The sequence below is a fragment of the Ursus arctos genome, unplaced genomic scaffold, assembly GCF_023065955.2.
Source record: "Ursus arctos isolate Adak ecotype North America unplaced genomic scaffold, UrsArc2.0 scaffold_1, whole genome shotgun sequence".
In the NCBI taxonomy this organism is placed as follows: Eukaryota; Metazoa; Chordata; class Mammalia; order Carnivora; family Ursidae; genus Ursus; species Ursus arctos.
In genome coordinates, this window is record NW_026622763.1 from 38088500 (window position 1) to 38101110 (window position 12611).

At 39.6% G+C, this 12611-nt stretch overlaps 1 protein-coding gene across 8 annotated transcripts in view; it reads left to right on the plus strand.

Annotated features, from left to right (window-relative positions):
* Nucleotides 1-12611, plus strand: part of GPD2 (glycerol-3-phosphate dehydrogenase 2) — a 136634-nt gene that overhangs the window by 44686 nt on the left and 79337 nt on the right. For all 8 annotated transcript variants that reach the window (XM_026492770.4, XM_048214013.2, XM_057317861.1 and 5 more), the window contains one exon: nt 11515-11686. In XM_026492770.4, coding sequence (XP_026348555.1) covers nt 11515-11686 — 172 coding nt within the window. The remainder of the gene's footprint in view (nt 1-11514; nt 11687-12611) is intronic.

Below are 12611 nucleotides of genomic sequence, written 5' to 3' on the forward strand. Positions count from 1 at the left end.
AAGAACTTTTAAATTCTAAAAATTCCACTCCCACATGACTTTTCAGTAGTATCTTTGATTGGATGTAACTATTTGATTTTTGAACATGCTTAATATCTTTAAGAATTTAACCTCAGTTATAAATATTCTTCTGGTTCCTAAGCTAAAGAGTTATCTGTGGGATTGAAATCAATATAAATCTTCCCGAGCACTGATGTAGCTGAAATTATTACACGACACGTCTGCTTTATGTTTATCAGATTGCTTTTAACTTTGTGAGTCAGTGCCAGCTACCAGACTTATTTGTTCTAAGTAAATAATCTTCCATGTCCAGAAGCGTTTTTCATAGGTTCATTGTTTATGAACCTTTTTCTTAAAAAAAATATTACGAAGTTCTGAAATAACAACTGTTCTTAAACAGTCTTCATTTTTGTTGTTGTTGATGTTAGGTGTGGGGTACTGTTGTGTTAGTGTGTTAGATACCATATGAAGAATGCATATTAAGGAGGAGAGAAGGGACTAATGGTTAAGTAACAGGCTCCTTGGTCCCACCTGCCTGCTTGAAGAGCTATTGACTTCAACGTCATGTCAGATATAAAGGTAGAAATGTCTCTGCACTGTGGTTTAGTGGGACTTGTGTTTGGCGATCTGTCGTTTTGGAGCTTTGTATGTATGAATTTAATTTTCTGTAAATGATGGGTCCGTATCCACCAGGGTAAGATTCTGACCTGTGTATGGACTGTATGCAAGTTAGGGGAGTTGTGAAACTTGGGTTGTAATGCTAAACCTATCCCATAGGTGTGTATTAATTTGAGCATGCTAATTGGTGTAATAAACAACCCCCCAAATTCACTGGGTTATCACCATGAAGGTTTATTTCTTGCGCACGATCCAGTTCAGTGAGGATAGGTGGGGGACCTGTTTCTTGCAGTCATTCAGGGATCTATGTCTCTTTATTCCAGTGGCTGTGCCATATTGTAGGGCCTTTGGACCCACTGGATCACTTCCAGCCAGCTCTAAGAGGGTAGGAAATGCAAACCAGCATCATTCTCTTGAGGGAGAGAAAAAGTTTCAAGCATCCAGCCATTACATCTGTGTCCTGACTTTAGTTTCTAATCCAGTTGACAAATGAGGTGCATTTCTTTTGATGAGTGTTTTATTATTAGTGTTTATGCCATAGACTATACCGTTCACTTGCTTCTTTTATATAGAATCCTGTGCCTAGATTCCTGGAAGAACTGTTTTTCTCCTAGAAACACAACTAAATATGTTGGGGCTGTGTCTGATGTCTAAAGCTTCCTGAGGATTCTGAATACACTATATTTTCCATAAGGCCAGTTTGAACTATTCTTAACCACTCTATATGGTTAACCGTTTCTTCAGAGGCATGTTTCATCAAAGCACTAAAATTATGCAGACAGAGCTGGAAATGTTCTTTGAAGAGCATCCTATCATCTTCCTTATAATTTTGGTTTTTATTTAACACTTAGCTCCCAAAGTGGGGCCATGGCAATATCTTTGAGTTATAACTCACATCAGGCCTTCGAGGAGTTTGGGATGCTATTTTATTGCTGGCATACAAAATCAGCGAGGTTAACTGTACTGCTAGAGGTCACACAGTGAGTCAACGACTGAGCTATGATTAGCGTTGACAGCTGGTGAGCTTCTAGGCTGTTGCTAACTGAGCAACATTGACATTCATTCTGATTTGACTTTGCATTTCATTTCAACTATTTATTCATTTTGAGGCCTCTTTAAGAAACTTTTTAGGGATATTGTGGGACTGAGCAAACTTCCTATAAATGCTTTGGGGAGAGTCCTTTAGCTCCCTTCCCTAATCCCCATCTTCCAGCTTAATAGTTAAATTATGTTTATGTTCGGAAGGCTTCCTGCAGGTAGAGTTTCGGCAAATTAAGAAGAAAATAGATGCTTTAAGTTAGGCAATGTTAATTTTACTCACTTCCTTTATTTTGTAATTTGTGGTTTTTCAACAAAGAACTTCTGAGATCTAATTATATGCTTGCGAGTACAAATAGAAACGTTATAAGAAAGTATATATTTAAAGAAATAATTCACAGAGAAATGGAAAGTGTGCATCATAAATTTGACCCAGAACTATTTTGAACATCAAGTTAAAATGCGGCCAAAGGCCATCTGGCTTGTCAAGCTTGCGAAATGATCATTTGGCTCATTGGGTCAGCATTTTATTTACCTGCAAGGGATGGGAGAAGGATGAACCCCCTGTATCCACTTCCAGAGGTATGTGTTAGGGAAGTTTTTAAGGAAAAGTGCTATTTCATAGAACTTGACTGCCCAGTGTGGCTGCCCACAGGCTGGCCACTGCCCCGAGGACTTCTGAGTTCACTGACGGTCATCAACAGCTCCCCGCACTGCTGGTGCCAGAGAGGCTGACTGATCGAGGGGCCCAGGTAACCTACATACATAGGCAAAGAGAGCCTAGCACAGCTGAGGTCATGGAATTTGGTGTCAAACCTGGGATCAAATTGTGATTCTCTCAGTGACTTGCATAAGGAATAACTGAACTCACTGTCCTCAGTGGTCAAAGAGTGCCTCCGTTCTGTGGTAATGATGAGACCTATAGGAGCTAGCTCATTAGAGCGTGGGGACCGGGAGCAGCAGCCCCAGAGCCACCTCTTCTCCCTCTGGCTTCCCTGAGCTCAGGCTTCCTCTCCAGATCCTCTAGTTCTCAGCAGGCTGTTGGAATTGAAGAGCAATATCAAGTTGAGACTCCTCCAAATATATTGTTTCTAAGATATTTATTTGAAAACCAATAAAACATATCCCCCAAACCTCAGATCATGTTGCCAATTATGATGTGAATTTATCTGAAGTAGATTCAGACAGAGCCAAAGGGTTTTCCCTCTTTTTCACCTATAAAAAAGTTTACAATGTAATCGTTGGGATATCTCATGATTGCTATTAAGAGAGCTTCTCTGTGATTTCTCAAATGAATTGCAGCCACGGAAAGGCTGGATAGCACCTTCAAGGTGAACTGGAGCTCTGACCTCAGTCACCCCAGAAGGAAGGACTTGTTTTCTCTTCTCTGGTCCCCATTGGAGATGACAGTCTACCCATTAGCAACTGTTCCTGCAGAGTAATCATCAGGCCCTCACCGAGGATGTTCACAGTGAGAAGTGTTGCTTACTGTCATGTAAGTACAAGAAAAAACATCATTGTTTAGAATCACAAAGTGATTCAGGAGGTGAAGGCCATTAAAACATGTTAAGATTCGCTGTAAGGAGATGCAGGTTGCGTCTTCTTTCTAGGAAAATACAAATATTGTTGGTCTTTTTCAGTGACAACAAAACGCAAAGCAATTTCCCTTAAATCTAACAGTTCCATTAACAATATGTGATTGAATCACATAATACGGGAGTGAGAGTGATGGTTGCAGTGTGAAGTGATTTGCATGAAACTCTACTTTATACTCCAATTATTACTGTACATGATTACAGGACAACCTGGTTGTTAATTGCCTGTGGTCTTTAAATATGCACTTCTTTCAGAAATAGACACTAATTATTAGATCTTGTTTTCGGTCTCACCTGAAGTTGCAAATGTCTAGGATTTTTTTTTTTTAATTTGCAAGTCTAATGGTGCACAGACATAGTAAAACTGATCTCATTCTGAATCCTGTTCTCTTCTCTGGGATATGAACTCTCCAAAATTATGAACTTGGCTTTCATTTCTCTGTAGGTGTTCACAGGTACCAATCTCTTGGCAAAAACTACGTGTTTACTATCAGAATTCTGGAGAAATTTTATCTTTTTAAAACGTCGATGAACATTTGCTTACCAGTTTAAAAAAATGCCTACTTCCCCATAGACCATCATAATTAAATATCAGAAATAACAACATCGAAGTAATATTAAATGTTCTCCTAATTCCACCAGGATAAGAATTTTTTTGTTGGGGAGCTCTGGTTGGAATTCTTGGGACTCTCCATCCTTCTGGCTTCAGTGGCCGAATCCTAGTATTGGGCTTAGTCTCTAGGCCAGGGTCGGCTGACTTCTCTGCCTGCAGGGGCTAGACTGGGTGAGATAAAAGCATGAAACCAGTGAGCAGGAGCCCTGGACTTACAAGAACGCACAATCCCTGCCCAAGGGCAGTAGCTGCTGTGCCCTTGCAGCACATTCATCTCAGAAATCATTGTTATGGGAAACAGAGCAATTTTTAAGTATTGGCTATGCAACTCCTGCTTTTCAGAAAGTAGTGTGCTCAGCAAAGAAAGCCATTGGCATGACTTCTGGTTTTAGCACATGCTGTTCCCACTTCCTTTCCTGTCATTGTTACACATCTAATGCCTCTTACTCTTTCTTGACTTGATGTAGCTGTAATCTCGAGGAAACCTTCTCAGGTCTGGATGAGGCATGCCTCCCGTGGCTCTTGTAACCTCTTCTCTATCTTAAATCTGCCTGTTAAGCAGTATTATGATCGAGTCATTATCTTTTTGTTTTGTCCTCCAGTCTATAGACTTCCCGAGGACCTCTAATACATGTTGATGGGATGAGTAAGTGATTGTGGGTCAGGTGTTTCTTATGGACACATGAGTTTTGGTCTCTCAGATGATTTAGGGTATCTTGTTGTTCCAAAGTTTTTCCCGGAATCTCTGGGTCAGTCTTTTAATGGGGCTTATCTCCTAGATTCCTGCTTCATCAAACTGCCTGCAAAACAGCTGGTCTGAGAAGATTTGGAGCACAAATACCTCTGTTCTTAAAGCACCTTGTTACTTACCACCACTGTCTTATCCTGGCTGCTTTCCTCGTCTTTATTTGCCATCAGCCAACATATTCTACGGAAGGTAGAGTGCAGATGTGTTTTTGAGACTCAAAGCCATATGAAGCCATATGAGTCTCTCTCTTGTCATAATTATAAGTAGGGCCTTAGGCTGTGTTTACTGCCTCTAAAATAAACTTGGTGCTTAGCTTCTCAGTTGCAACACTTCCCGGCTTTTATGGGAAAAATATAAACAAAAATAAAATGTTGTTTTAAATGTAGTGTCAGAAATTAAATAAATTACCCTCAATAGTGCTGTGTCTTTTTAAAAAATTTTTTTGGAAGAACTCTTCAGAAAAGCATCCACAACCAAACCAAACCAAAAACCCAAAAACTTCCTGCATTTGGTAACCGGTGATATCTCACCTATTCTAACTGATAAGTCTGTCTCTTTATTTTTTCTTCACATTTTATATCGTCCGTGTGGTGTAACAGTATAAAACCCAGTGTGTGGGCAGGCTGTGGAGGTGCAGTTCCCGGCTCTTCCCTATATGAGCCGCATTCATCACGGCCCAATACTTGGCTTTCGTTTGTCTCAGTCACTTCTTCTGTGAAACGGAGATCATAATAGCACTTCACTCATGCGGTTATTGTGAGGATTAAATGAGTAGAAAAAAGTAAAATGTTTATAATAGTGCCTGACACATAAATACTATATACACACTTGCTTTTTTTTTTAATCGAAGAATAATTGACATATCGTATTGTATTAGTTTCAGGTGTACAGCATAGCGATTCAGTATTTATGTACATTTCAAAATGGTCACCACAGTAGGTCTACTTACTATCCATCACCATACAAAGTTGTTATAATATTATCCACTATATTCCCTGTACATTGCCTCCCTGTGTCTCATTTATTTTATAACTGGAAGATCATACCGCTTAACCCCTTCATCCCTTTTTGCCCATCTCTCCTACACCCTCCCCTCTGGGAACTGTCAGTTCGCTTTCTGTATCTTGGAGGCTTTTTCCGTTTTGTTTGTTTGTTTTGTTTTTTAGATTCATATAGTGTTTGTCTTTGACTTATTTCACTTAGCATAGTATCCTCAAGGCCCATCTATTTTGTCACAAATGGCAAGATTTCATCCTTTTCTATGGCTGAGTAGATATATATATATACATACATACATATATATATATTATATATAATGTGTATGTATATGTATGTGTGTGTGTATATACACACACACACACATATATATAATGGAATATCTCTCTCATACACACAAGCACATGCACACCCCACATCTTTGTTGTCCACTCAACTAATGTTTTCATTTTCTTCAGATGAATACCCAGAAGTGGAATTTCTGGATCATATGATATTTCTATTTTTTAATTATTTGAGGAACCTCCCTACTGTTTTCCAATTTACATTCCCACCAGCAGTGCATGAGGGTTCCCTTTTCTCCACATCCTTGCCAACACTTGTTATTTCTTGTATTTTTAAGAAGATCTTTCTTTCTTTCTTTCTTTCTTTTCTTTCTTTCTTTCTTTTTCTTTCTTTCTTTCTTCATTCATTCTGGAGAGGGGGTGGCTCGAAGGGAGAGGGAGACAGAGAATCTTAGGCAGGCGCCATGCCCAGTGTGGAGCCCAACTCAGGGCTCAATCTCACAACCGTGAGATCATGACCTGAGCCAAAATCAAGAGTCGGACACTAAACTGATGGAGCCACCCGGGCGCCCCAACAGCTTTATTTATTTTTTTAAAGAAGGCTCCATGCCAGCGATGGAGCCCAGTATGAGGCTTGAACTCACAACCCTGAGATCAAAATCTGATCTGAAATAAAAATTCAGATGCTTAACCCACTGAGCTACACAGGTGCCCCTTATATTTTTTGATACTAGCCATTCTGAGAAGTATCACATGATATCTCATTGTGGTTTTGATTTACATTTCCCAGATGGTTAGTAATGTTGAGCTTCTTTTCATGTACCTGTTGGCTATCTACACATGTCTGCTTACTTTTATAAAAGTCAAGTTTATTGAGGTATAATTTGGGGTATAAGTTATATTATGCAGTATAATTCATCCTATATAATATACAGTTTTATTAGTTTTGGCAAGTACATACAGTCATATAACCACCACAACAGTGAAATTAGAGAACATTTCTATCCTCCTCAAAATTTCTCTCATGTTCTTTGTGGTCAGTGTTTCCCTCCCCCTGTTCTCAGACCCTGACAGTCACTGATCTGTTTTCTGACCCTATACTTTTGCTTTTACAGAAGATCATGTAAATGGAATCATGTCATATAGCGACTTCTGAGTCTGTCTTCTTTCGTTTAGCCCAGGGATTGGCAAACTTTTCTGTAAAGGCCCAGGTCGTAAATGTTTTAGGTTTGCAGGCCGTACCATCTCTGTTGCAACGTCTCCACTTTGCTATTACAGTCATGGACTATCCATGAATGATTGGGTGTGGCGATGTGCCAATAAAATTTGGTTTATTAAAATAGACGGCAGCCAGATTTGGGTGGAAAACCATAATTCGCTGACCCCTAACTTAGCAGAATGCATTTGAGATCCATTAATATTGTCAGGTCTATCAGTGGTTTGTTCTTTTTATTGTCAATTATTGTCCCATTGCATAAATACACCACAGTTTGTTTAGTCATTCACCAGTGATAAATAAAGCCACTGAAACATTCGCTACAGGTTTTTGTGTGAACACAGCTTTTGATTTCTCTTGAGTAATTACCCAGGAGAGAGTCGCTTGGTTGGATGGTTAAGTATGTGTTTAGTTTCATAAGAAACTCAACTTTTCCAAAATGGCTGTATTATTTTGCATTTCCACCAGCAATATAAGAGAGTTCCAATCGTGTTGTATCTTCAGCTGCACTTGGTATTGTCCACTTTTTTTTTGTTGTTGTTGTTAAGTTCAACCTACTCTAAAAGACTGTGAAGAATCTTAGAAACTGCAGTAAAGATGCTTGCCTATAATCTAGCTTAAACCAGAAGCTCTTGAAGGCTTTTACACATGGAAATGGCATTATTTGGGTTTTAAAATGACGACCCCACCTGCACTATGGAGACTGACTTGGAGGTAGGCATGGTGAATGTGTAAAGACCTGTGGGAAGATACTGTATTAGTATTGGGAAAAAGGAACATACCGTGACTTGAAAAGTGGCAGCGAAGATGAAGTGACTGGGCCTGAGACTTTTTTAGGAGGCGGAATTGATAGCACTCAGTTATTGATCAGGTATGGGACTTAAGAGAGTGGCACAAGCAAGTAGATGCAAAATGGCACCTTCCCTGATGAACATTGACAGGGAAAAAGTTTCAATTTTGAGAAAAATATGAGACATCCAAATGGAGGTGCCAAGTAGGTAGTTTGATGTCTGGGTTCTGGGATAGGGGAGGAAAATTGGAAGTCAGTGTGATATAAAGTTATATGACTATATGGAGGTAGAAGAAATTCTCTAGAGTTTCTCTGGAGAGAGACCCAAGGGGAACCTAAGTGTTTAATGTTGAGGAGTAGAGGGACCTCCAGAGGAAACTAGGAGAGTGTGCTTAAGAGAGGCTGGAGAGAGAGAGAACTTAGCTCAGACAGTTGTCTCAGAGGCCAAGGGGAGTGAACAGAAAGTTGTGTGCTGAGGGGACAGCTAACATGAGGGATAAAATGTGCTGACTGGATTCTGCAGCCAAGTGGACATGAGTCAGTTTTGGTGGTGGTGGTGGTGTGTATGTGAAAATGCAGATTAGAAAGAATTGAGGAGTTGGTTGAGTGAGTAGGAGGTGAAGCAGTAGAAAAAGCAAGGGTATATAGGACTTTCCAGAATTTTTAGGATGGTAAAAACATATGTAAGAGGCGTTTTTTATTCTTAAGGTGAGATAGGATAGAGTGTACTGGGGTGGGCGGGGGGGGGGGGAGGCTGAGACAAGGAACAAAGATGGAGAAACAGTGCAATCCATGGAATGAGAAGCCCACAAGGCATGAGGGGTGCCTGTCAGACCCAGCATACTTCCTAAGGAAGAAATTCAGTTCAGTTTAATACTCATAGGTATGACCTGTTAGCAGAGTAGAACAGGGGCCTTTTAGTGTTACCGAGTTCTTTTTTCTTTTAATTTATTTTTTAAAATTTATTTATTTTGTCAGAGACAGAGAGCGAGAGTGAATGAGCACAAGCGGGGAAGCGGCAGGCACAGGGAGAGGGAGAAGCAGACCCCCTGCTGAGCAAGCAGCCCCATGCTGGCCTCGATTCCAGGACCCTGGGATCATGACCCGAACCGAAGACAGACGCTTAACGACTGAGCCACCCAGGGATCCCTAGTGTTACCAAGTTCTAATTACGTATATCATGATATAGTCCTTAAATTTATTTCTTGAGTATTTCTATAAAACTTACCAAGCAGAAAATGTCAGCATTTTTTTTTTTTTTTTTTTTGATGTGTGAAAATGCTCTGGCAGTTTAGTCACTTGTCAGTCTTATGTCCAAGTACTACCCATCTGTCATGGCCCAGTTGAATCTTCAGAGGAAAGACCCTTCCTCCCTGACCAGAACGGTCATAGCCTGGTGCTTCTTTGCTTCACTTTGGTATTTGTTCTTTCTACGTACTTTTATATCTGTATATACTGCATATATATATGTATATATATGTATATGTATATATATGTATATATATAACTCTTCTTCTTCTCTTCTTCTTCTTCTTCTTCTTCTTCTTCTTCTTCTTCTTCTTCTCTTCTTCTTCTCCTCCTCTTCCTCCTCCTCCTCCTTTGATGATAGAAGGCAAAGCCCATGACAGAAAAATGTCATGTTCCCCAAAACTAGCAGTGACATATATTTAGTTACTGTAAATGTATGTAAATATGTATGTAAATGTAAACATGGGGCAATGATTATTAGTAGATAATTGGAGGAGTTGTATAAAGGAGAATAAGATTTTTGTGGCTTGCATCTGGATTACACAGCCTGAAAAATTATGGCCCCTGATTATAATCTTTTATTTTTACGAGACTTAGTAAAGTGTGTTTTAGAAGCTCCCTTTTACCTTCCATTAAATGAGTAAATTATTTAATAAGTAATAACGACAACTCTGTGGTGGTACTTTACAGTTTACCAACTGCTCTCGTATCATTCATCCATCACACTGAGGATGACTCAGAGATGTGGAGCTAGAGACTTCACAGGGGTTTATCCTAGTCTACGAAGGAAGAAAGCAACGCCCAGGGAGATAATGTGTCAAAAGTCACATACTGGTAAACAAGAGCGCTGAGACCAAAGCTAGGACCCTTGGATCTGGTTTCTTTCAACGTCCTCTATGGCTTCTAGATTTATTTTTGTAGAAATTCAATTGGCCCAGTAATAATTAAATTCAATTTTAAGGAACAACTTGGTTTATTTTATTTAAATGAATTAAAAAAATCACTAACCAGAACAATATCTTGTTTGGAGCTACAGTCTCCTTTTCTTGAACAGGCTTTGGCCTTGTGGTTCAGAACTTCATATGTGGCCCCTACAGCAGACTGGGAAAAACACTGCCAGTGTCACACTGATGCTGTGATTTAGAGGAAGGAAAATAGAAGTGACATCCCTGTGGATAACTGTTAGAGCAACACTAGCCAGCACTGTTCACTATAGTGATTAAACCTAGTATTAGCATTTTACTTATCTATTTTTCTGGGCTTTTTATTCTAATTTCTGCCAACTACTTTTCTCTTTTTTTAAGACCATCATTTTTTGTTAAGGACAATAACTCACCTTCTAATGAAAGAAAAACTAGAAACAGGGAAGGTCATTATCCTTTGGGGGGGCTATAGCTGGCTTTAATTATTTTATTGTTAAAGCTTTCAAAAATTGAAATAGTGTAAATATATAAAATCTATAATTTTAAATTAAAACATTTCATGGGGAAACCTCTGACTAAAATCCTTAAAAAAAATATTTCCATTGGCCATAGCTGATCATTTAAACAGGATAATAGGGGCGCCTGGGTGGCACAGTGGTTAAAGCGTCTGCCTTCGGCTTAGGGCGTGATCCCGGCGTTCCGGGTTCGAGCCCCACGTCAGGCTCCTCCTCTATGAGCCTGCTTCTTCCTCTCCCACTCCCCCTGCTTGTGTTCCCTCTCTCGCTGGCTGTCTCTATCTCTGTCAAATAAATAAATAAAAAAAAGATCTTTAAAAAAAAAAAATAAACAGGATAATAACTTTCATTAAATGGATTCTTTTTTAATTATAGTGACCGAAACTCATAGCCCTCCAAGCTCTAGAATCTATTTTTGCCAGGGGAATTAAGAAATGAAGAACATATACTTTTAAGAAATTGCAGAAAGGCATAAAGTGCTTTTTTTCCTCCTCCTTTCAACACTTTTAAATGTTATCTGAATGAATTACTGCTAAGGGGTAAAACATTTCCTTCTGTTCTCCTATAAATTGTCTTAGACTAGGTATTTGGGAATTGCTGTACAGTGTGGGAAATAGTTGAACCTGGCTGTTTATGAAACCAAAACAAGCAGTTGAGCTATTGAATCTGAAACTAGGTGTTCCCTGCCTAAATAGTTGTGGCTTATTAAAACAAACGAACAAAAATATGCCCCCCCCCCTCCCCGAATTGTAAGGACTTTTCTTTTCTCCAGGGCAGTTCGTCCGGTAGCTCCGTGTGAACTGTGGACCAGGGTCTCGCTTTGGCCTTGCTGGTCCCCATCACACAGCTCTACTTTCAGTGTCCTGTAAGGTGTACTGCATGGGCGCGCCCCACGGAAAACTAAAAGCCGACTTTGGATTTTCACACCAGGTGAACCTGGCCTATGTGGAAGCCGCGGAGTGCGTTTCCGAACCTGTGAACAGGGAGCCTCCCTCCAGAGAAGCGCAGCTGCTGACTTTGCAAAACATGTCTGAATTCGATATCCTCGTCATTGGAGGAGGAGCGACAGGGTGTGGCTGTGCGCTGGATGCCGTCACCAGAGGTGAGTCCCCACGTGGGCGGATGTTTGCCAGATGGAGGTTTCCTGCCCTGCCACCCTCGCCCCCAGTCAAACATGCGGTGTGCATGCTAGGCTAGTGAGGTCACGTTTCTGTTGTGAAGCACCTTCATAGTTTCTTAATCTAGGCACTTGCACAATTTTACAATTAAACATAGCTGGTATTTTCCACGCAAATGAATTTCTTTAAAAAAGAAAGCTTTCGGTTCCTATGAATTCGTGAAGTTGCTGTTCTTGCTTATTTCTTTCTAATCTCCTAAAGTTAAATACCTTTTAATGAAATAAAAATATTTGTATATCATCTGAAATCGCATTTATGTCAGCGAAGGGTAGAAAAGAGTTGTTAAAATGAATTAATCTATTAAAATCATTCTTTTTGTTCCTGTATCTCTTAAAAGCATTTCTTCCGGTGAAATGTGGCCTTCCGTTTGGGAGACTTGAGTTTATGTGAATTTATGATGGAAAAGACCGTTGCTGACCTGTAGTTCTGTCTCAGGCACCCAGTTGGTCAGCATTAGGAAAGACATGTTGAAAAGCTCTTTAAAAATGGAAACGTGACATGTAAAGAAAGACATTTTAGTATGGAACACCAATGCTCTTCCATATGATAAATTTAATTAAACAATTTGATTTTTGCCTGTAGTTAGTGTGGAGGTTGGGGTGAAGGAGATCTGGGTACATGTCCTGGTTCAGCAGCTTTATTAGATGTGTTTAAACACACACACATGCAAATTCCTTAATTTCTATAAGGTTCCTCACTTTTCAAATAAGGAAAAAATACCTTCTCTGAATGATTGTTGTGAGCATTAAATGTGAAATCATGAAGATGGCTTAAAACAGTGCTTGTCACACAAAATAGAAGCTCAGTAAATTATAGGTAGTATTTATAGCTGCCATTATTATTATCATT